The 25,792-nt window shown below is 36.2% G+C and overlaps 1 protein-coding gene across 2 annotated transcripts in view; it reads left to right on the forward strand.

The window, feature by feature from the left end:
- BRINP3 (BMP/retinoic acid inducible neural specific 3) overlaps positions 1–22,714 on the forward strand; it is a 384,838-nt gene extending 362,124 nt beyond the window's left edge. For both annotated transcript variants that reach the window (XM_049634554.1, XM_049634555.1), the window contains one exon: positions 21,287–22,714. In XM_049634554.1, coding sequence (XP_049490511.1) covers positions 21,287–22,403 — 1,117 coding nt within the window. In that variant the 3' untranslated portion in view covers positions 22,404–22,714. The remainder of the gene's footprint in view (positions 1–21,286) is intronic.
- Positions 22,715–25,792: the final 3,078 nt, after the last annotated feature.

Consider the following 25,792-nt stretch of genomic DNA (forward strand, 5'->3'; position numbering starts at 1 on the left):
ATATATATATATATATATATATATATATATATATAGACTTTCAGAGGAATTTGAATATAGCCTGGGTATTAGTTGATAAGGTTTTTGGGGTGTTGGTGGGGCTTCCGGGGTCCAGAGTCAATGACCAAGAAAAATTCTTGAAGACCTCCTCGGTGCAAAAATATGATTTTATTAAAGCATGGGGACAGGACTGGTGGGCTAGAAGAGCTGCCCTGGGACCATGAGGAGAGACTGGTTATATACTAAGGAGTTGGGGGAGGTAAAGTCCAAAGGAAGTTTCCAGTGGGATTTTGATATGCTAAAGAAGACTCCCAGGATAGTGGAGGCCTAGCTATTGTCAAGCTAAGGTTGTTTTCCCCTCTAGCAAAGCATTAGAGTTAAGACTGGAGGAGTTCTCTGAGTACAGCAACATGTTTTACTCTGCCAGCCTCAAGTATTTGTCAATGGGCTGCAGGTTATAAGGAAATTGAGTTCTATCTTCCATTTCCTTTTGGCTTTGTTTCCCACATCACTATGGAGAGGTAATGTTGGGGTTCCAGGAAACGGAGTCTATAGGTTTCTGGAGATTAGGCTATAGATAAGATTGCCTTTTTCTTGTAATTTACTAAAATATTTATAAATAGATGGAGACTCAGGTCCTGCAGGACTATGATCTCTATCAGTTAACCATTTATTTTTCCCCTTTCCTTTGTTCTTTGGCAGCCAAGAGTGCCCAAGGAGTATCAGACACATCCCACCTGGGGGTGGGGAGTGTTTGCGGCCTGTCAGCTTGCCTTAGGCTGCTTCATCATTACTCACTGTCAATAAATTATGGTTACTTTTTGTTATGTGATAACTGCAATTGTGATTATGTAAGTTAATATTCTTCTAACATTTTAATTTTTGAGATGCATATTGAATTGCACACAGAGTATTTAAGGGTGAAATTAAAGATTTGCCTTAAAACCTTCTAAACTATCCCAACCTACCCCCCTCATAAAATGGGAGGAGGTAGATAAAATATGTAAAATAAAATGTTGGTAGTTGTTGAGGCTGACTAATGAATGAATACTTAGAACTTGAGTGGAATTCTTACTGTTGGTGTGCATTTAAAAATTTCAAATTTGGGGAGCCTGGGTGGCTCCGTCAGTTGAGCCTCCGACTTCGGCTCAGGTCATGATCTCACAGTTGAGGAGTTCGAGCCCCACGTCGGGCTCTGTGCTGACAGCTTGGAGCCTGGGGCCTGTTTCGGATTCTGTGTCTCCCTCTCTCTCTGCCTTTCCCCCGCTCATGCTCTGTCTCTGTCTCAAAAATAAAGATAAACATTAAAAAAAAAACTAAGAAAAAATTTCAAACTAGAAAATTGTTTAAAATTAATTAAAAAAATTGATTGTAGTGTCCTTAAGATTAGTTAGTATGTCTTTCCGGACTTCAGACAATTTACAGAGTAGGAACTTAAATAGCTATCAAATTGCATGTATTGTTATGTGCACATTTTAGTTTATACTAACACAAGATGTTTGTAGAAATGTGTTAAACAAAAAAGTTTAAAGGTGGATACTACAATTTTAAAACCTTTAAAAAGAAGTTTCTTCTTAATTTACCCCGAATAACACAATGAAAAAGCACTAGGATAGAACAATTGGATTACAAAGGCATTTAGACCCTTTAGTTCTACAATTTGCAAAAGCATTATATTGAAAAGGTCATTATCTTTTGCATAGAGTAGGAGTTTAAATACCCAAAGTAGCGACAATTGCTCCATTTTAGCCAACTTTGACTTGATTTAAAGAGGTAATAATCTTTTTTAAGTTGGAGAATAACTGTAAGGATTATGGCATCCTTTACCCAAGGCACTGTTTTTTGTTGCTGTTGTTGTTTGTTTGTTTGTTTTTTAACAATCATACAGGAAACCAGAAATCTGTCTTTGTGTACAGAATTTTCAGGAAACACAAAGCTCTCAAATTCATTGAGCAAAAGGCAAACATGAATGTATCAAAAGTATTTCATATGTAGATAGTTAAATATAGCTTCAGGTCATCCCTTTAATTCTCTTCAGGTAACTGCTCCATAAATAAGATCTCATATTTATCTCACTTAATTTTTGAATCAGAAAATCTATTAAGAAAGGTAATGGAAATGTATTCATTTGAAATTGTGTTTAGTCCCTTTAGAATGTTATGTTTACAGCAACTGCTGACATTGCAAGAACGTCTGATGGGCTTACGCCAGGGTGGGTATCCAGTTATATGGCGGTCATGCTACTTTGAATTTAATTTGTCAAACAAATAACAGAAAAGACAGCAGGTGTTTTTGTCTAACCCCATTGGTTATGATTAGAGATATTACAAAACTATGAAAATTAATGTTGACATACCACTTTGAAAGCTAATTTTCTCGAGTATGTGACATGCCATAGCATATCTGAAATGTGTGTATTCCCACTTGCCAGAACACCATATTATTTGTTGGAGCCTTTGGTTCTAAAAGCAGATGTTGTCTACTTCAATCAATTTTCAGCTATTAACGGCAGCTTTTAACTACATTTGTGAAAGGCAGATACCTCCAATTAGTATTTTTTGGGAGCAACATGAAGTTTATTCTGAGGAGAAAGTTATGGCTGCCAGAATCCATTGCAATGTAGCATCATGTAGATAAAAATTACCTAGTATAAGCAGTACTGTACACAGCTTTAGGGAACAACTTCATTTTGCCTCTGATTTTACACTACACAGGAAGCAATGAATGTTGATTATTGGTCTTAGTGGAATGGAAGGAAAAGAACAGAAATAGAGTGAATGGTTTAGCAAGTTAAGATGCACCAAAAAACTCCCCCAATGGCTGTCAGCTGTTTGGGATAATACAGTTGCTTTGTTTCTCAGAAGACTCCTCAGAGAAACATATACATTTACTTCAAATCTCATTTCCCCATTAATGTGTAAGGAAGCCAAATAGAAAGCTGAATTAGAACGTGTTCAGAAAATTAATTTTGTCTACTGTGTTTTATATGTAATCAGAGCCATTAAGCAAAATATTACTAAATCAAATATTAAAGCTACAATAAAAAAACTGTCACCTTTGCTTTTCTGCAGCTATCCGTGACTGTGACGTGCAGGCTTCTCTCGTAGTCTGAATGTCTCTACATCTCCCTGTGTACAGAAAGCACTGAGCATAGGGGGCTATTAAGTCATCCTAAGTTATTTGATTTAATTGTTCAACCTTGACTTCTATTGCTAATACATAAAAACATTAAGCTTCTTTCCCATGTTCTTCTTTTCTTTAAGAAATGCAGTAAATAATAAACTCAGATATTGATGATAAAATAAGAGATTTTTGATATGGATGGAAGTAATACCCATTGACTCTTCAGGGGAAAGGCAGATAGATGCTCTCTAGAGCATGTTATAAGAAGCTAGGATCTAGAAATATTTGTCAAGTTATAGGTGAGAAATCTATTCAAAGATTGACCCTTCTCTTTGCTCTTCAATTTTGCTTTATTCTAACATTTCCCCAAGTGGGATTTTTATTCCAAATACCCCTGTGCTTGACAAAAGAAAACTAAATGGAGTGAAATTTGATTGTTGAAGCATAGAACATAAAGTTGGGAACAAAAGGAAAAGAAATGGGTAATAATTTTCAGGCAAAGGTATTTCTACTTTGCTGAGAAATGTTGATACTATATCTAAAAGAACCTTCTGAAAATTGAAGATAGGCAAATTGAACAGGCTATGCGTATTTGTGTCTGCTAAATATGCCTCTCACTTTATAAATTTTCTAAGGAATTAGTTCATTTATCTGTCAGTATAATTTATTGAATGCATACTATAAGCCAGATAGTGTTTCTGGGAATAAACTGTAAATAAATGACATAAAAATTCCTACCTTCCCTGGAGCTAATATTCTGGTGAAGAGAGACATTTAAAACAACATGAAAATTAATGCTCCAAGAAAAATAAAGCAAAGAAGGGTGATAGGGAGGACTGGGGTGGGCAACAATTTTAAACAGGATATTTGCAGAAAGCCTCAGCTAAGAGAATAGAAGTTTAAACATCTGAAGGAGGTGAAATAAAAAACCAAACAAATGTATGATCAAGGGAGTCCCAGGACTAGGAAAAAGCTAATGTAAATGCCCAGAGGCAGGAGTAAAGGAGTGTTTTGTTCAGGAAGGGGTGAGGACGCAGTGAGGCAGATGTGGAGCTAGAGTGTGGGAACAAAATCCTGGTGAGGTTAGAAAGTGCTAGGGGGCATGGTTATGCAGGATCTTAGAGGTCACTCTAAGGACTTTTATGCTAAATGAGATGATTGGAGGGTTTTGATCTGAGGGGTGATGATCCTACCGTAGGCGTTAATGGAATCACAATGTAATCAGAAGAGAAGAATTTGGGAACTAAATGTTCATAGAGACAGTCAGTGCCACCTCAATCCGTCTGTTCTCTAGATAATAATAATGTATTCAAAGGCACTTAGAGGAGAGCAGGAGAAGGAGTGGATGAATTTGACCCAATTGTTTTCAATACTTGTTAGGAAGAAAACATACTCTGCTATTTTCTTTTCATCTGAAAAACATGCCTTGAGTATTGAAATGGAAGTTGTAGATTTAATTTAATCCTGGGTTCTTTCCTGGGGGAATGTAGTGCCTGAGCACAACTCCCACCAAAACAACTGTGGCATTGATATATGGTGACAGGCGTCTTTCAGTTTGGAGTAGGAAGAGGTTGTACTTCAGGTCATTTGAGGGAGTAATATATGTGGGAATAAACTGAAGTGAGAAATAAAACATTTCTTGTAAGGGTCCAAATACTTACTATCGAAGACACTAAAACCACACTTTTGATTCACTGAAAAAGGAAAAGCATACATTGGATTTAAAAATTCAGTACATATTTATTGGTTTACTTTGTTTCACAATCTAGAATTGCACATGGATTCTCCAAACCTTTCATTGCAAAACAAAAGGCATTCCAAAATATATAGAATATTCGACTTGGCTTATGTGGTGGCACAGTCAAAGGGGTCAGAATATATTAATACATAGAAATAGCCAATCATTTCAATAATATCAGTTAATGACTTATTATTTTTTTGAAATTCTACTAAATCCTCACGAACTAAGAAAACAAAATAAACTCTGAACATTCATTTGACATTGTTTCAAAAATAATTGCATTATAGGGATATGGCTGAGGCTAAAAGCACTGACTTAATTAAAATAAAATTTTTAACGTTTACTTTTGAGAGAGAGAGAGAGAGAGCCTGAGGGGGGGAGAGGCAGGGGAGGGGCAGAGAGAGAGGGAGACACAGAATCCTAAGCAGGCTCTAGGCTTTGAGCTGTCAGCCCAGAGCCAGATGCGGGGCTTGACTCACGAACTGTGAGATCATGACCTGAGCCGAAGTTGGACGCTTAACCAACTGAGCCACCCAGGCGCCCCTGACTTAATTTTTTTTTTTTTTTTTTTTTTACATACCTCCACCTCCAGGTTTTATTTTAGACAAGCATTGAAAATCTTTCAGGTGTATTCAATAAAGCCTAAAGAATCCATATTCTTTCCCAAGTTGTTAATACTTTTGTTGATTGTTAAGTGTTTTCCGTCTTTTTTCAGTGACATAAAATCACTTGTCCAGTAAGCCAGTAGATTCAATTTTCTGCTTCAGGTTGTCAGTCTTTATATATTTTGATTCCAATAAGTTCCAAGAATTTGGCTTGCTTGGGTTTTATTTTAGTTTTGCTAAAAATTAGTCACTTTTTGTTGAATTTCCTTCTAAAACTTTGTTATAGTTAGTACACAATTTGTAAGTTTGTTGTTTAAAGTTGTTCCACCCTAAGATAGCCCTCCATTCCTAAGTGCAACTGGTTTCTTTTTTCTTTTCTTTTCTTTTCTTTTCTTTTCTTTTCTCTTCTCTTTTCCTTTCCTTTTCTTTCTTTTTTTTTTCTTTCTTTTTTTTCCCCAGGAACAAGAAGATCAAGGAATTATTGTGTTTCAAAGTTTACATGCTTCTCTGAAACTTTTCATCTTGTTACTAGTAATCAATATGCTGCTACAAGTAACACAAAACTTGGTGAATTGAACCCTAAAAGGAAAGATTTTTCCTTTTTTTTTTCCAGTAACAGGAATTCTGTAGAAAATCACTATTGGCGGGGCGCCTGGGTGGCGCAGTCGGTTAAGCGTCCGACTTCAGCCAGGTCACGTTCTCACGGTCCGTGAGTTCGAGCCCCGCGTCAGGCTCTGGGCTGATGGCTCGGAGCCTGGAGCCTGTTTCCGATTCTGTGTCTCCCTCTCTCTCTGCCCCTCCCCCGTTCATGCTATGTCTCTCTCTGTCCCAAAAATAAATTAAAAAACGTTGAAAAAAAAAAAAAAAAGAAAATCACTATTGGCAATGGTTCTGCAACTCGATGTTGTAGATGTTGCTGTTGTTGATGGTTCTTGATTATGGGACCAGTTTCCATGCTTTTGTTTGTTTGGTTTTTATTTTTGTCTTCCCTGCAACTTTTCTTGCATGTCTGTTGTCTTCAAACCATGGGACAGTTCTTGTTGCTTCGACATCAGAATCATTTTCAGGATCAGTAGCAAGAACAGGTGTGGTGAGCCATGGCTATTGACTTCTTTCAGAAAATAGAAGCTACCTCAGGCTCTTCCACCTCAGAGTTCTGTTTGTATCAGAACTGTGGCATGGGCCCAGTGCTAACCTCAAGGAAAACTGAGAAAGTAGGTCATTTTTGGCACACTGAACAAAATCAAGCTTCTGTTTGTAGAAATAAGGGACCCATGGGATATTGCATAGGCAATTAACAGCAAATAAAATATCCATTCTTAATTTATATAGTGTATATATATATAAATATACAGCTTGACTTTGCCTCTTACACAACCAGATGCTATAACATCTGATATATATTAAGATAACTTCATAAGTGAAAACAGAATAGGCACGCCTGGGTAGCTCAGTCCTTGAAGTGTCCGACTCTTGGTTTCTGCTCAGGTCATGATCTCACAGTTTGTGAATTCAAGCCCTATGTGGGGCTCTGTGCTGACAGCTCTGAGTCTGCTTGGGATTTTCTCCCTCTCTCTCTCTGACCTTCCCCACTTGTGCTTGTGCTCTCTCTCTCTCTCTCTCTCTCTCAAGATAAATAAATAAACCACCTCCCTTAAAAAAAAAATTCAGAATGGAAAGAAATCTTGAATAAACTACTATGTTTAGATAAGGATGTGATTATGATAAAACTAATCCCCTTCCCTAGGTGAAACATTCCATGAAAACAGTTCATGATTATTCTCCAATAGGCTTATCCTATGCTAGAAGAATAAGGAAACATGACTAAAAATGTTTAAATAATAACAATTTAACTTCCGGAATCAAAGACAAGTTGGTTTTAGTCCTGGATCCACGTAGGTGTTGTTTCTCTTTCATGGAAGATACATATGACCTTAAAGTCTATTTATTACTGTTCCAAACAGAAGCTGAGGTAGGACCTACCCTTTTTTCAATTTAGTGATAGAACAGCTCTGAGACACACTGATCCAAATTACTTCAGAATATCCTTCATATATGGGGTACCTGGATGGCTTAGTTGGTTAAGTGCCTGACTTTGGTTCAGGTCATGATTTTGTGATTTGGGAGTTCGAGCCCTGCATCAGGCTCTGTAGAGCCTACATGGGATTCTCTCTTTCTCCCTCTCTCTCTCTGTCCCTCCATCACTGGAACTGTCTCTCTCAAAATAAATGAACTTGAAAAAAAAAGGAAACACACACACACACACACACACACACACACACAAACACAATAAAATTAAAAGAAATACAAAAAAACTTCAACTTAAAAAAAATCTCTTTTGTACAACATGACTCCTTTTCACTGTCACATGGCTTTAACATAATCTATAAAATAATGGTTTTAAGATTATTATAAACACTATGATGATATTAAGATGTCAGTGTGAACTATGTTTTCATCTCACTTTCTGTTTGTTAATCCAGAAACAGTTTAGTGGCTCACATTTTCTCCAAAGCTTATGTGAACTGTCCAAACATTTCAGACAATTGTCACCTGAGGAGGTAGACTGAAATAATAATTATCTAGAAAAATATACTTTCTGGACATTTTTTCATATATGCCTTTTATCGGGTCCATAACATCATAGATAAAATAACGGAGTGGTGAAGAGCATGGATGCTTGCTCATTTTTATAGACAGTCTGTGCTGTTGCTTAAGAGGCTCCTTGTGGAAAATGATAGTACTCACTTCATAGACTTGTTGCAAGGGCTAAATGTTAATGTATATATGTAAAATGCTTAAACAGTCCTTGGCATATAGTAAGTGCTCTTTATGTATCTGTGATTATTACTTAATCGTGCACATGAGGATGTGTGATTATGGTGGTGGCTCTGAGGCCTGAAGAGAATGTGGTTTTGACCTCTAGTATATACACTTTCTGTAGATCTGACCAACTAGCTCTGGAATGGCCTTTGTTAACCCTTGGCTTGCAAATTACATATGATTTTATAAGGTCATACTATTTGTATTAGAATAGGTACTTATTCTATGTCTCATATATAGCCACACAAAAAGAATCAATTATCTGATTGTTTTACATCATGGTTTCAGCAGGTATTTGCATTATAATGTCTTTTTCCTTTTATTTTCCAAAGGATTGTTTGGAAGATTAAATTTATTTATTTACTAAATAAATTTGTTACTACTAAAGAATAATAAATGACAATGGTAATAAATGAAAACAAAAACTAAGGTAATTTAAAATTATTTTGTAAGCAAAACAATAATAATAACTAATTTCCAAATAATTTCAACATGGATTTATGGTTCAAAAATTAAATTAAGGCTAAACCTGCAGCACTAAGGAATAAACTTGTGGATTTTTCCCCCTGCCAACAGAACAGATTAAGCTCTTGAAGTGACATAAGTTTCTCTCTGTCTTTCTGCCAATTGATAAGAAGCTCCCATTTGTATTGTTGTGGTTTACCCTGCAAGTAAGAGAACCATACATTTTGAATACCCGTTTGATTTGTGTCACTGCTGATATCCTCCAGAGTGACTCACTTTTTTCCCTATCAGATGATATTTTGGTTAATGGAACATCTTGTGCGCTGAGGAAAAAAGCGATGTTCTACATAATGTAAGTCTGCTTGAGAACCCAAGGATTAAAGTGATTGCTCTACTATTTGTTTTCTGAATAGATGTGGAATGGTCATTTGAGGTAATTCATCATTTTCTGTAGTCTCATTTGGAAAACAATGAGGCCGGGGAAGGCTAGACTTACTGAGTTGCTTCTGTTTTCTAAACAGTCATTTGCTCCACGTTTCTTTTCCACAGACTTAAATGTGATATTAAGTTGGTAGAAAAATTAGGAGATAATACCTGTCTTAGTCAATGTGGGCTGCTATAACAAAATTACCATAGACTAGGTGACTCGAACAATGAACTTTTATGTCAAACAGTTCTGGAGGCTAGAAGACCAAGATCAAGGCACTGAAAGACTTGGTGTCTAGTGTGGGGTCACTTCCTCCTTCATAGATGGCCATCTCCTCACTGTGTCCTCACATGATGGAAACAAGGTGAGATAGCTGTTTAGGATCCCTTTTCTAAGGGCACTAATTCCATGGATGATGGCTGCATTATCAAATTACCTCCCAAAGTTCCTAACTCCTAATACTATCCATTGAGAAATGGGTTTCAACATATAAAATTTGAGTGCATATACACATCTGGTCCATTGTAATACCTGCATACTTTTCTTTCTGATGAACCAAATTATGTGAAATAGGGCCACAGGTTATAGTTATATTAGCAAGCTAAGTAAGCCAACTTTTTAAAATAGTTATTCCCTACATCGTTGTACAAATTTTGCAACATTTCACACATTCACACACAAACCACAATATTTCCTTATTCCTATAAAAGGTGACATTTTAGGGGCAGAAGCACCCATTTTTTTCTGAGATTGTGGTATAATCATTAACTATATCTATGGTTCAGAGTATAGTATTTTATCTCCAACAGTAGGCAATGTTCATATAAAGCCACGGCCCTGAGCATGTGACTCTGAGACAGTTTTGATGGATAACAGAACTCTGGAAGGCGATTTTTTTGGTGTTTCCCACCCCCTCCCCCAATGGTCTACTTTCTGACAACGATAAAGCTCCGGAATCGCCATTTACATTAACACCTTAAAGATGACCAGTTTGGGGATCATAGTCCAGTCAACAAAATTCTTAAAGAATAACATACAATCCAGAAGGCTACATTGTTATTTGCTGTCCTAGCTGTTATGTAACTTATACATCTTCTATAATTTGGTCAGTCAGATTTGTTCCTTTAAGAAACTTATATGGGAATCCAAATTATTATCATAAAAGTTCTTAGTGATCATGGAATAAGAGCAAGTGATTTAGTTGATTGACTTTCTTTCCTAATGGCATTGCATTTTGACATCTAGATACATTAAGGTCACAAATGCTAATTTACCAAGAGGTCTGAGTCCACTCACCGTTCTGTCAGGGCAACCTCATGCTCAGATAATGCTAGATAAACATTGCTAAATATCACTATACTGAATCCCCAGCTTTCTTTGTCCTCATGTTTCCATCCTCTTTATTTAGATAAATAGTATTAAACATATGCAAATGCAATTACTGAGTCTGAAGTTACATTCTTTTGTTCCAATTTCTGTTAGGAGATAATCTTTTTTGTTTTTTTCAAAATTACTTCGTATCTATCTTGTCTCCGTAGTACAGATTAATAATTAAATTAGCAGTCTGAAAATAATCCTCTGCAATATCACATTTGTAATTGCCATAAATTCAATGAAACCTTTTCAGTTTTGTAGTTAGAGTACAGCACTGGTATTCACATTATAGAATCAATGTCATTCTTATACTACTCACAGTTGTTCAATAATTTGAGAAGCATAAATAATATATGTAATACTGATGTCTTATAAATTATAACTATAGTGCTTTCAGATTTTCAAATTTCTTCGTGTGGTACATAAAAACATGATTTTGCCAGTTTCTTGTCCTTTATTATCGAGATAATCAGGGTTAAGTTCTTGCCAAGTGGGAACAAAGAGCTGAAAATACATGTACGAGGGGACACCTGGGTGGCTCAGTCAGTTGAGCAACAGACTCTTGATTTCAGCTCAGGTGATGATCCCACGGTCTTGGGAGAGAGGCCCATGCTGGCCTCTGCACTGAACATGGTGCCTGTTTAAGATTCTCTCTCTCCTCCAGGCCCTGTCCCCTGCTCACTCTCTCTCTAAAATGAATAATAATAGTAATAATAATAACAATAAATAAAATTTAAAAAATAAAAAAGTAATTATTTTGTGTTTTTGAATGTAGAGATTATGCATTTTTCCCTTCTATTAACAATAAGGTGAGGGCAAGCACTCATTTGTCTCTCTTCCTTCACTAGATGTTTATTGCTATTGCTTTTGTTGTTTCTTAATCTGACTCTAAATCCATAGTGTCTGTCTTTCCAAACATAGTGGATCCCTAATTCAACTTCTTGCCTTTCAAGTGTACCAGACTTTGTCTTTGATACAGATCAAGCAAATGTACATCTTCCTTCATATTGTTCTTTATTTCAGTTTCAGCCTCTGAAGTTTACTGCATCTTACTTTCCATATCATAAATGCATTAAAAATAATTATTGCCAGAATTACTTGCCATTTTGTGTTGAGTTTTTCCACAGACTTAAGTCCATAATTCAATTTTGATTTAGCAGTTTGGTTTGGGAGGGTCAGGAAGGCATTTTATTGGTCTCTGGAATTCCAGTGAATATGCATTTTCTTTTTTCTGAGGAGCTTATATTCCAATTAAGAAAACTAACATGTAGGGGTGCCTGGGTGGCTCAGTCGGTTAGGCGTCTGACTTCAGCTCAGGTCGTGATCTCATGGTTGGTGGACTCGAGCCCCACATTGGCCTGTGCCGACAGCTCAGAGCCTGGAGCCTGCTTCAGATTCTGTGTCTCCCCCTGTCTCTGTCCCTTTCCCACTTACTCTCTCTCTCCTTCTCTCTCAAAAAGAAATAAACATTAAAAATAAAAAAAAGAGAAAACTGACATGTAGAAAATTACAGATATTATCATAAATAGTATACTTCAGTTGAAATGATATAAGAATCTATTAAACCACAATATATGTTTATACATGGTTTAATTACAAATACAGTAATATAGATAACTGATACATTTGTTCAAAGAATTAAGTTGTAGTTAATTAGATTGTCCAAAAGAGACTGTTTAGAGTAAAAATGGTCCAATTTGCATCTTGAGCTGGTTAAGCAGAGGAGAAAGGACATTCAATTCTAAAACAAGAAAATTCAATGTAGTTGAAATCGCGAATCATATATTTAGGGAAGGAAACAGGAGCAGCCTAAATGGAGGACATATTGAACTGAACAATGAAAGTTTAAGTGTTGTCAGTTCGTAAAGGGATTCAAAATTAGGCAAAACGCATAGTATATATGAAAAAAATTGGGGTGTCATGCAATTAAAAATGGATCAATTTTAAGGGTAGTTTGCTAGTACACAAATGTAATAAAATGACAAAAAGAGCAGGTGCAAGGCTTCTAAAAACCAGGTTCTTGCTTTACTTGGGGCACAAAGGGTTAAGCTGATATCCACCATTGCAGATAAGAGTGATTGTTGTATTAAGAGAGAAGAAAATGGTAAGTTCAGAGACATTCTACTTGGAAGGATGCTCCCCAGACAAACACAGGTATATCATAGACAGTTCGTGTCATAATTATGTTCATGGGTATAAGAATAGATGGACACCAGATTTGGGAAAATTATATTGTGTTTACTTAATTGAAAAATATGCCTTAAATGTAAATAGTATGCTATTAGTTTTAGAAAAAAATGTTAAAATCTTTTAAATCATTTAAATAGTAGAGTTAGTAGAGAACATTTTATTGATGTTCTCTAAGTTGGTAAGAAATTGGTCATGAACCATACTTAAAAAAAAAAAAGATATTATGGTGCCTGGGTGGCTCAGTCAGTTCAGCGTTCAACTCTTGATATCAGCTCAGATCATGAACTCACGGTTGTGGGATTGAGCCCCCTATGGGACTCTACTGGGTGTAGAGCCTGCTTGGTATTATCTCCCTTTCTCTTTACCTCTCCCCTGCTCATGCTCTCTCTCTCTCTCTGTCTCTCTGTCTCTCTCTCTCTCTCTCTTTCTCTCAAAATAAATAAACTTTAAAAAATAAATATTTAAAAACTAGATATAATAAAAAAAGACATTTTTTAAAGGTTCATCACTTACTGGATATCAAGAAAACATATGAAATATTAACAAAAAAGTACAATTTCCAATTTAGTCTTAAATTTGTTCTTTCAACTTACTCTCTTGTTCACTAATTTATTCACTCATGTAAAATTTATATTACATTTGAAGTATTAGGATCAGAGATGAACACATCTGTGAAGTATGAAATGGAGTGGTCTCTTCATAAGTATTTTATTTTAAATTCCTAAATTATATTCTTTAGATTTTCAAATTTAGATCCATAATGCACAATTTTAAGACCAATAAAGGTTTAGAAGGTTTTAATGGGGGAATTTAATCATAGACATCATAAATTGATTTAGCATGTATTGATGAAGTAAGCAAATATATATTTTTCTTCACAGAATGTGTAATATAATGACAGACATAAATTATTTGGTAATAATAACTTAGTGTAAAGGGCATTATAATGGATGAAAACCAGGACGTCTTGGGTGCACTTAGGAGAAGCTAGATTTCCCCATCTTTGTGAAATAATTACATTTGTGTCAATGTTCATCAATTACACTAACCACTTTTAATAGCTGAACTTGCACATAATAAATACTTTTTAAACCTTTTTTTTAAAAAAAATTATGTTTATTTATTTCTGAGAGAAAGACAGAACGTGAGTAGGGGAGGGGCAGAGAGAGAGGAATACACAGAATCCGAAACAGGCTGTCAGCACAGAGCCTGATGCAGGGCTTGAACTCACAGACCTTGAAATCGTGATCTGAGCCAAAGTCAGATGCTCAACCGACTCAGCCACCCAGGAGCCCCACTTTTTAAATCTTTTTAACTTAGTATCTAATGTGATTTAATGAGCGAGGTATTCCAATTTTTGGTAATCTTTGGAAGAAAATGAAATGTGAACCCTAATGAGGAAAATATTGGGGTTCTTTTGGTAATATCTTCTCTTTATTTATAATAACGTAATTGTGTTCGTTTTCACATGCTTCACATCTCACACCCTGAATGTTGACCTGTTTCTTTTCATATTTTATGTCACAAGTAAAAGAAAAACATATTTATTGATGTTTTTTGAACTATAGTATCAAATGCAGCATCTTTGGGGACAAAGCGTTTCAGTCGCTCTCTAAGAAGTAAGCAGATTGGTCTCTGTTACACCATTCAACCAAATGAATTACAAATTAGTTAGACTGAAACCTTTTAGTTTGATGTTGTCCCATGCACTAATTTTTGCTTTTGTTGCTTGTGCTTTTGATGTCATATCAAAAACAAAATCACGGGGAGTAATAAAGACCAGGGATGTGTTTTCAGTTCTATCACTTACTGGCTGTTGGACTTGGGGCAGGTTTAAGTTATTTAAGCTTTAAAAGGCATGTCCTTATCTACAAATTGGGGCAGTAAGCATCCTTACTGTGAGTATTGAGAATCATGAGGAGTAAATAAATAACGCCTGTTAACGTACTGTATTTCTGATAAATCCTCGATGAATGTTACTTATCAGCTAATAATTTCTTTAGAATACAGCAAACACCTACAACTGTTCTACTCACTTCTTCGTTGTCCTTCTGCAAGCCAAATTATTAGTAGATACTTCAGTTTACATTAATAAATTAAAATGTGTGTATATATGTGTCCATAGGTCTCTAGATATATATCGATATACCCACGTAGTATATAGATGCTTCCTTGGGGACTTTTTGATAATGACATTCTTTTTCTTGGGGTGTAAACTTGTTTCCAAGATTGAAACTACTATTATGTGTTGGAGGAGGTGTCAACATGAGCCCCAGGCCCCATCGCCAAGGCTGAGATGGCCAGAACAACAGAAATGGAAGACGGAGAGTGACAGAATATTATTTGGTTATTACCTGCCTGTGACTGAGCTAATAATCAGCTTATGATTGTTTAAATAGCCGTGGGTGCTTAATACCAAATTCATATTTAGTTTAAGGTATTAGAGTCTGAGAAACACAAATCTATGAAGGCTAAAACAAAATTCTCTATGCAAAAAACTGATATTGAACTTCAAAAAGATGCTGAAATTATATTGTTTAGGTTTTAAGATTTGGATCCACATTGCACAGATTTGGAGAGCAATAAAAGATTAGAAGGTTGAAATAAGAGACCTTTGAAATAAGATTATTAGTGCTCAGAGAGGATTTAACCGTGAGAGGAGGTAATTGTTTTTGTATCAACATATGTTCTAATACCTCAGTGCAAACCATTATACATCACAATATATGTCCTGAACTTGAGCAATATTGCCTTTACACATGGTTTAGAGTTTCAAAACTGTCACAAAGAGGCTGTACATGTACTTTTAAATACAGTCTTAATTGTGTTATCAATAACTAGGTCTATTTTGATAAAGGTGAAACACAGACATACAGTATAATATGCATGTGATGCATGAATTGTCATAGAAGAAATAAAATCTTCAGTTTTCTGGAGGAAAAAAGGATTTGTATTAAAGGAACTGCATACAGCGACATTTCTTTAAAAGATAACACTAGTAATAACAGCGATAATAGGATTAAGCATTTACATTTATTTTCCATTTATTCTGTGCATAGGCACTCTTAAGTACTTTTGAAATTGTGCTTTAATTTTTACAACTACCTGTATTTTATTCCCAATTTACATATGAGGTAAGTGAAACAAGGTTCAAAGTTGATAGTTGGCTCCCCAGAAGCGATTGAAGCCAATATAGTGTTGTGTGACTCAAAAACCTAAACTTTATATCATAATTAAAAGTTATTTTATTTTTGATGCTGTCTGCCTATAGCAAAACATAGATACTTTCCGTAAAGTCATTTGTTAAGCACTTTTTCTTGCTATCCCATGGAACACTTTCGACAACATTTAAAAAATAATATTTGAATTTGCTTCTCTGAGTTTGTCTTCATTGTAATAGTTAATAGATGTGTAATGGAGAAAGTCATTGAAACTACGAACCTCAGTATTTTTTAAATATTAAAATGACGTTAACCTTTAGAAGCAACTGTGAAGAATTTTCAATAATGAATACAAAGTAGCTGGCCCATGACATGGGAGATATTCACTAAATAATTAATATTACTGTAACATAGTAGAATTCATTTATTAAGGCAGGATTTAGTATTTGCTTTGTCTTCAGTGAATGCACATGGCAAATTTTTCTAATGTAAGGTTTACAAATTTTAGTGTATATGGTGGCCACAAGCCCCACATACATGTAAATTCAAAGTCATTTGCTGGTGACTCTTCTCCACAGAAATCTTAACTTTTCTCTACCTTTTTGGACACAGTTTGTTAATACTTACCTCTTTTGGGGAGAGCGCAAGTGAGGAAGGGGTAGAGAGAGGGGCCAGAGCATCCAAAGCAGGCTCTGCACCTACAGGCTGACAGTAGTGAGCCCAATGTGGGACTTGAACTCAGGAACCACAAGATCATGACCTGAGTCGAAGTTGGACGCTCAACTGACTGTGCCACCCAGGTGCCCCCTTTGGACATATTCTTACATGCTGATGGCTAGCTTCTTTTTAAAGAGCCCCTTGTAGATATTTGGGTTGTTAATTTTCTTACAGCCTACGTGTACATAATGTCCTCTGGGATTGCATATTCCCGGGCCCTGTTCCTAGAAATTCTTATAGTATCTCTGGAGTGAGGCCCAGGAATCTGTTTCATCAATCACACTTACTATCATTCAAAAGATATAAGCATTTCATTCATACTGTTTTATTATGAGCAGCTACTGTGTGTGACACAGTGATGATGGGGTTTATATGTTACATCATTTCACCCTGGTCAAAGGCTGGCAAGTGCAGTCACACATTAAAGCATGAAGGTTCAGACAGTTATCTGCAGTCCCCAGGGTCACACAGAACCAAACTTTGAACCAGTGTTTTTTTGAGCTTCTGCTTAAGATTCAGACCCGTCCCAGATCACCAGGTAAACTCTGGCCCCAGAATGAGGTATCCATCTTCCAGTCTCAGATAACATGTATCCTGTGGAGAAGAACAGATCTTAAATACACAGGGAACACCACATGTCAAACAGGGAAAACTGCTTAAACGGCTGTCTAAAGTTCTCAAATTAGGATGCCACGGGATTCCTCAAATATAAACATGCTATAGGCTTTTAACTTAAATTTTACATTTGCACTTAATTTTGGAAGGCAGTTTTCTCTTTTTAATACTATCCCATAAAAGCTTTGTAGAAATTATTTTCAAAATGCAAACTCTGTTCCTGATAGATAAGGAGTTCCTCCCCTTCCTGAAATGCTATATATCATAGTAGTTATCACACGTCAATGGCTTTTTTAAATGTTGTCTTTCATTTTTTTTTTTTTTAAGAGAACAAGGGAGTGGGGTTGAGGGGCAGAGAGAGAAGCAGAGACAGAATCTTAAGAAGGCTCCACACTCAGTGCAGAGCCCTATATGGGGCTCGATCTCACGACCCCGGGATCTTGACCTGAGCTGAAATCAAGAGTAAGAGACTTAACTGACTGAGCTACCCAGGTGCCCCGATGCTGTCTTCTACTATTTCTGTCTTCTGTTCTTCCATAATCCATAGTTCTTTCACTTTAATTTGTCTTCCCCTCCCTCCTCACTCTACTTCCTCCTTTCTCCTTTCCTTTCTTACTTCCTGTATTAGTAAATATTTATTGAAGCGCAATTAAGTAGATGTCATACACAACACCACATGCTTGACAAAGAGTAGCAAAAGACCTGCCTGCCAGTAGCCCATCTTCTGACATTGCAACCTCTATCCTTAACCCTAGTGACACCAGATAGCTTGTGTGAACAAAAGCTGTATACCAGACTTAAAAAAAACAAAAACTTGGTACTCTTTTGCTTAAACATTTAGGTATTTTTTAAACAGTGTTTAAAAAAATACTCAACACAGCCTACTTTTCATTTATTTTACACTAATTACATTAATTTATAAATTTAACCATTAAACTCATTTAAAATAAATTTCAAATTTATATTTATATTAAATATATATTAAATATAAATTTATGTTATAAATTTATATTTATATTCCAATTTAAGATTGTTTAAAGTAAAGAGAAAGCAGTCAAATTTTTCTTTGCTGGGAAAAATAAAGGTACGTGGTTTTTTGGGTAAGTGAAAAATCCAGGGTAGGCTTCTCTCTTTATTTTTGGCTCCTTGTTTAGCCTAGATTTTGCCAGGATTATTTTTTCCTTTAAAAATCTATTCCCTACTTGTGAAATAAAGTAAAATAGTCAAAAGGTAGGTAGTAGGGGAGAAAGGACAAGCAAAAAGGAAGAAAATCCACATGCTAACTCTTCCAGCCCAGGGTACGGGAGCTTTGACAGCGTGCCAAGTTATCAATATTCATACATGACAAGCTGAAACCCGCAAAGCTGAAACACATTCCTTCAGTAATGCATCTGTGGGGATGTGAAAAGGATTGGAGGAGATTGAAAGCTGAAAAAGCCATTGCTTTTCTAAAGTGTCCAAATGCTTCTCTCTACAGTGCCCTAGTTTTGTGAGCTCTGTCTTTAGCCTTAAGGTCCATTTATTTCGTTTTTTTTGTTTGTTTGTTTGTCCTTATGATTTGGAAACATGATTAGAGCTTACAGTGAAAGATGAATTGGCTAAGGGAATTTATGCTTTGGTTTCAGGGAGGAGAATATAATTTCCAATCCAGATAGGATATATATTTTATATTCTTTATATTAGAAAGACAAAAGTAGAGTTACAGAAGACAGAGAGAGAGAGAAAGGAAGGAGGAAGGGAAGGAATGAAGGAAGGAAGGAGAGAGAGACAGACAGGAGGGAGGGAGGAAGGAAAAGGGAGAGAAGAAAGAGATAGAGAGAAGTCAATAGGGCAAGACGTTAATGGCCTGTGAAAGAGAAAATTGATGAAATATATATATCAGTAACTACATATTAAAAATTAGTAATAATTTCTATGTATCTAGACTGAATACAGAAATAAATCAAGTTATTTCATAAACCACAAAAGGAGGCTTTTTGCACATTTCTTCTGTGGGAAGAAAACAAGAAGCATCATATATAGATGTCTGACTCATGAAGTGCCAAAGAGCCTCACATCATTCACAACTCTTGAGTGTACTCCTGGGAGATTTTTTTTTTTTCTGAGAACTTGTTTTTAAATTATCTAGAGAAAGTTCGAAGTGAATTTAATAGGTTCAGTTTTGCTGTCAGTGTTTTTCAGTGTGAGAAATAATTAAGAGGACAGTATTTTATGCTTTGGTTGAGTTTGGTTTATTTATTTTTCTTCTTTTCTTCTGGGTCTATAGCAAACAGTTTCATTCAGTAAAGGTGGAAAAGAAAGGCTTTTCATATATTTAATTGTGGAAATGTCAAAGTGTACGTTGTGTAACTCCACTTCCTAGCTGGGTCTTTACAATTGAATTAAATGTTCTTTTTAGAGCTTTAAATTTCACTCAAAATTACACTTACGAAGAAAATGTCTTTTAATTCATCTGTGCATTTGACTTAAGATTCCGTAAACATTAACGGGCTGTGATCTCCTAGCATGCTACCTGGTACTGTGCTGTATACTGATAAATAGGCCCACAGGGCTCCGGCAAGCTGGTTAGTATATTTGACAGAGGAAATAGAGTACGGACAAGTAGGTACCAGTAATATAAAATCTAAAATTAAAAAAAAGGTACCATGAAAAAAAGAAGTGAGTGTTATCAGAGGGAAGAAAGGAGTCATTTAATTTATTTGGGAAAACAAAAAAAAACTCACTTAAAAAAAGTAAGTGTTGCATAGCAAGGGGAGGCTGGGCAGGGACCAAAAATGACTATGTAATATAAATAGCTCAAATATTGTTCTGAGTATCTTAATAGATTGCTTTTATTGATTATTTGCACAGATTAATACCTGTGCTTTACCAATCGTCTCCATAAACAAATTCTTTAAACAGCAGCAGCATACAGGTATAAAGGATCGAGTGTAATAGATTTCGCTGAAAATCTCATAGGTACTAAATAATGAACACCAGAAAAGCATAAGAATATTAAAGATAGATACACTGTGAAATATTCTAAACACAAGCATACCGTCTGAGCCTATTTTTCCCAAGAATGCAATATGGGAGACATCACTATTCCCACTCTTCACGTGAGAGAACGACAGGTTACAGATGCCCTTCAACTTCTCCCTAATCACATGGCTAGTGTGAGATAGCAGCATGATAAAAACAAAGAATTATCTGATGACAGGGCCACACATTTCACTTCGTTATTTTACTGAGATTTTAAACACACCAAAAGAGTTTGAATAATGTGGGAAAACAGGGAAAAGCAAAATCTGACATTTGCATCATGAAGAAAAAAATGTTAATGATTCTAATCAAACACGTCAAACTGGCACACTTAACTCTTATTAAAACAACTTGTAGTTGGTTTTAACGAGATATTTTCAACAATATTGTTAAGCAGCCTGTAAGAATAAAGCCAAACACGTTTTAATAATATTTTCCCTCTCAGTGGGTACTTGTTCTGTCACTGTTGATAACACCCCAGGATTTAAATACATTGATTGACATTTTAGAGTTGTTTATTTTTCTTTCATTTTTATTTTACTTTCTATTTAGCTGCCTACCACATCAGTGCTTTATGAAGCTAAGAGTGAATGAATGAGCCGTCCTCATGTATATGCTGTAATTCTACTGTAGATATTTTACGATAATATCACTTTTATTTCCTGTTGCTGGATAGCATTTCAAAACAATAACCGACCCAATTACGTTCACAGTCAGCCTCTGAGTACCCTAGTGAAATGGCATGCAATCTCATTGGAAGGTATCCCGTGGGCTATTCTAGATCTAATCTTGTGCAGTGAAGAATGGAAACAATTATACAGTATAAATATATAGAACATATATAAATGTTATATAAATATGTATCGTTTTCCATCATAAGCCGTATAGCTCTTTTACCTCAGTTAAGTAACTGGAAATAACCTGAAGAAATGATAAAGCTTTCAGAGCTAAGGTTAACTTTGTTGCGGTACACAAAGAACATGTCTTTGTATTTACACGGAGCCGTGCTGTTTTGTGTTTCTAGAACCTCAACCTACTGGCTCACTCGCATCCAGTCTTTTCTCTACTGCAACGAGAACGGCCTCCTGGGCAGCTTTTCGGAAGAGACGCACTCGTGCACGTGTCCGAACGACCAGGTGGTGTGCACCGCGTTCCTGCCCTGCACGGTGGGCGACGCTTCGGCCTGCCTGACCTGCGCCCTGGACAACCGCACCCGCTGCGGCACCTGCAACACCGGCTACATGCTGAGCCAGGGGCTCTGCAAGCCGGAGGTCGCCGAGTCCACCGATCACTACATCGGCTTCGAGACCGACCTGCAGGACCTCGAGATGAAATACCTGTTGCAGAAAACGGACAGACGAATAGAAGTCCATGCCATTTTTATCAGCAACGACATGCGCCTCAATAGTTGGTTCGACCCCTCCTGGCGCAAGCGGATGCTCCTCACCTTGAAGAGCAACAAGTACAAGTCAAGTCTGGTCCACATGATCTTGGGTCTCTCCTTACAGATTTGCTTAACTAAAAACAGCACCCTGGAGCCAGTGCTGGCTGTTTACGTCAATCCCTTCGGAGGCAGCCACTCAGAGAGCTGGTTTATGCCTGTGAATGAAAACAGCTTTCCAGACTGGGAGCGGACTAAGCTGGACCTCCCACTGCAGTGTTATAACTGGTCGCTGACTCTGGGGAACAAATGGAAGACATTTTTTGAGACAGTGCACATCTACCTGAGGAGTCGCATCAAGTCAAACGGCCCCAATGGCAATGAGAGCATTTACTACGAACCTCTGGAATTCATTGACCCTTCCCGGAACCTGGGTTATATGAAAATCAATAACATTCAAGTGTTTGGTTACAGCATGCACTTTGACCCTGAAGCAATTCGGGACTTGATTTTGCAGCTGGACTACCCCTATACTCAGGGATCCCAGGACTCAGCACTTTTGCAACTTCTAGAGATAAGAGACCGTGTAAATAAACTCTCCCCACCTGGTCAGCGTCGTCTAGATCTTTTCTCTTGCTTGCTTCGTCATAGACTCAAGCTGTCTACCAGTGAGGTGGTGAGGATCCAATCTGCTCTGCAGGCGTTTAATGCCAAATTGCCAAACACAGTGGATTATGACACGACCAAATTATGTAGTTAACCATAAATGTCAAGCACAACCCAAAATCTTGGAGGAGTTTTTACAGTGCTTTTGTGGAACAGTTTATGTTTGGAAGAGTACATTTAAATTGTCTTTTCAATATCTGTCTTATATCAGTCAATAACATTGGATGGCAATTTACACACATGAACTTGCTGACAATGAATATATTATACTGCAGTTTTGGTTTATGAATGAAATAAATACTGACACCAGTCTAGAAGACATTCTACTTTTTACAATAAATTTCATTTGTAATTTTATATGTTCCGTGGCAATGCTTTTGTGCATTACATCCTCTAGAGGGAACATAAAAAGATACCAATAAAATTTTGTAGCTGAACAGTTATTAAAAAGAAGTGCTGTGGGATTCCTTTTTTCCATGAAATGAGTTTTATTTTGATGTAGCTTGTTAGAACCTGGGGAAAATTCACCAAGAGTTTTTTAACATTTGAAGGTCCCCTTCAATAGCCTTTAGAGAGAACCCAACTAGGTAGAATGTTTAGTATTCAGTTGTATTTTCATGGTCGACAGCAGAATGGCAGTGGTAACTTTATTACCTGTGCTTATAAATCATTCCTAGAGACACCATCATTATTAAAATAAACAGATAGACTATTTCCCAACTAAATATGAGAACATTCTGGCAAACATAAAGAAGAGTCAGTGTGATTAGAAGCTCATGGAGAAAGTAAACCCTTTATTTCCTTAGCAACGTGCTTTGGTCTTGCTTTTCTTTCTAAATTCTAATAACCAATAATCAGCATACTCTGAATAATCATTTTCATTTCAAGTACTGAAAAACCTAGTTATTCCAGCACTTTACCAAAGTCAGTAAAATAACATTTCTAGAATTCACAAGTTGTAATGTGTTGGTATAAAATAAAGAAGCAAATAAGTAATTCAAATGTAAATAGACATTTTGTTTTTCTCTCAGAGAAACTGCTATTACTAAAGTATATTTTGAAGACTAAACTCCTTCAGTATAAAACTGATTTTCGTTCAGAGTTTTGGCTTGAAATTTAAGTTGACCTCCCATATTACACATGATATAATATTAGATATATAATTTGTACTTTTTTCTAGAAATTTAAATTGAATTTTTGTTTAGACACATAGCTGTATCTGTAGTGTGGTTATGATATTTGTCACTCAGCACTTGTCTAAATATTTTATAAATATTTCTTTTTTTAAATTTTTTTCTTAACATTCGTTTATTTTTAAGAGAGAAAGTGAGAACACGAATGGGGGAGGCACAGAGAGACGGATACACAGAATCCAAAGCAGGCTCCAGGCTCTGAGCTGTCAGCACATAGCCCAACGTGGGAACTGAACTATGAGCTGTGAGATCATGACCTGAGCCAAAGTCGGTTGCTTCACTGAGTCACCCATGTGCCCTACACACATTTCTTATAATTGAAACACTGTTCAGGCCAGCTTTCCTGTTGATTTCATGGAGTATTTCTCGGGGCATAGAGAAAGGAACCTATGACATGAATGAAAAAAGATAAGACTGGTGACAAAAACATTACACAGACATTCTAGATTCTTGGGCTGTTTGTTTTTGGTTCCAAAGCATTTTAGACAACAGCTCAGACAGCAAATGCTTATTTAATTTACCATAGGCAAGACATTGTTTTTCCACCCATTGAGGAGGAGCCAAGATGGCAGAACAGCATGGAAGTTTTTTGTGTTTTTCCACCCGTTGTTATCTGAGTAGCTGATTATCTTTCATTTTTCACCTAATTTTTTCTGCTAATGAATAAAAAAAATACACACCCATTAAATGCTGTATTTCTGGTATCATAGCAGACATTCTCTTCATTTAATTTGGACAAAACCAGTAGGTTATGGATTATTATATCCATTTTCTTGGTAGAAAAAAACAAAAAAAACAAAAAAAACAGGCTCAGTGTTGTTAGTCAAATTCCTCAAGATCACAAACCAAGAAGTTGAAAGACCAAGACTCCAAGATAGACTCTTTTGGAATGAATCTATCTTCTTTTCAGTGCATCACTGAGCTTTAAATGAATCATCTTATTTCTGTATTTAATCCCATTATATGCAAAGACTTATGGCAAAATAAGAATCACTCACAAAATTGAAGTCTAAGTCATTATAAAACACATACTTTCAGAGTACATTTGAACAATTAAATAAAACAAGAATTTATCATCCCTCATCAATCATCTACAGTATGACCAATCTTATCAAATATAAACAATGTGTTTCAAAATATATTCACTGTAAAGTCAAGAATTGCCACTAGGACTTTTTCCAGAAGAGTCTTGGAGGCCCAGATATCTGGGCCTAGAAACCTAGAAACCACCAAGCAACATGCATGGTCACCAATTGACTCTGAACAGCAATCACTCCTTGGAACATAAGGAAATTTGTCAGTAATGTGACTTATGGCTCAGCTCACTCTGACGTAGCTGGCTCAGGCAAGAGAAGATTCTAGAATCACAGGTAAGAAAGTACATAACTAGGCTAAGTCCTGGGACTTCTTGTGCCTGGTATGAGTTGGCACAAAAGTCCCATTGGATATGATCAAATTATCTTAGTTCCAACAGTCTTGGTAACACTGTCAGTGAATTCTTTATATCTCTGAGTCAGCTTTCCCCCTCAAGGTGGAAAAGTGATATGAATGCATTTCTCTGAATGTTTTATCTAAGGTAACATAAATACACTGTAAGTAAACACATCAAGCAAATTCTAGAGTGCTTTACAGAGTTAAGGGATAAATAATCAGCATACATTTTTATATTTCTATTTCTCATGTGTTACCAGCTATTAGAGAGTGTCCAGTAAGCAATAGAAAATATAATCTAGTTTAATACAAAATGTGTTTGCCAGTGTATGGGGAAATAGCCTGTAAACATTTCATTTTTCCTGAATTAACTTATATGCAACATTTTTGCTCATTATTACTTTAGGAATTTGAAAAAAAAATAAATATAGCTTTATTGTCAAAATCTTATCCAGAGCAAAATATCAGGAGGTGTATATGCAAAAGCATATCTTAAAAGGTGGGTGGGGTGCCTGGGTAGCTTAGTAGGTTGAGCATCTGACTCTTGATCTTGTCTCAGGTCACGTTCTAATGGTTTGTGAGTTCACGTCCTGCATCGGTCTATGCACTGACAGCATGGAGCCTGCTTGGAATTCTCTCTCTCTCTCTCTCTCTCTCTCTCTCTCTCTCTCTCTCTCTCCCCTACCCCACTTGTGCTATTTCTCCCTCACAATAAATAAGTAAACTGAAAAAAATAACAACAAAATGAAAATAAACGATGGGATATTTTATTTCTTTTTCAGTATTTCTACTTTAGGTCTCTAAATTAAGGACTAAAATAAAACCTTGGTTTGCAAGCATAATTTGTTTCAGAAACATG

The sequence above is a fragment of the Panthera uncia genome, chromosome F1 (assembly GCF_023721935.1).
Source record: "Panthera uncia isolate 11264 chromosome F1, Puncia_PCG_1.0, whole genome shotgun sequence".
NCBI classification, from domain to species: Eukaryota; Metazoa; Chordata; class Mammalia; order Carnivora; family Felidae; genus Panthera; species Panthera uncia.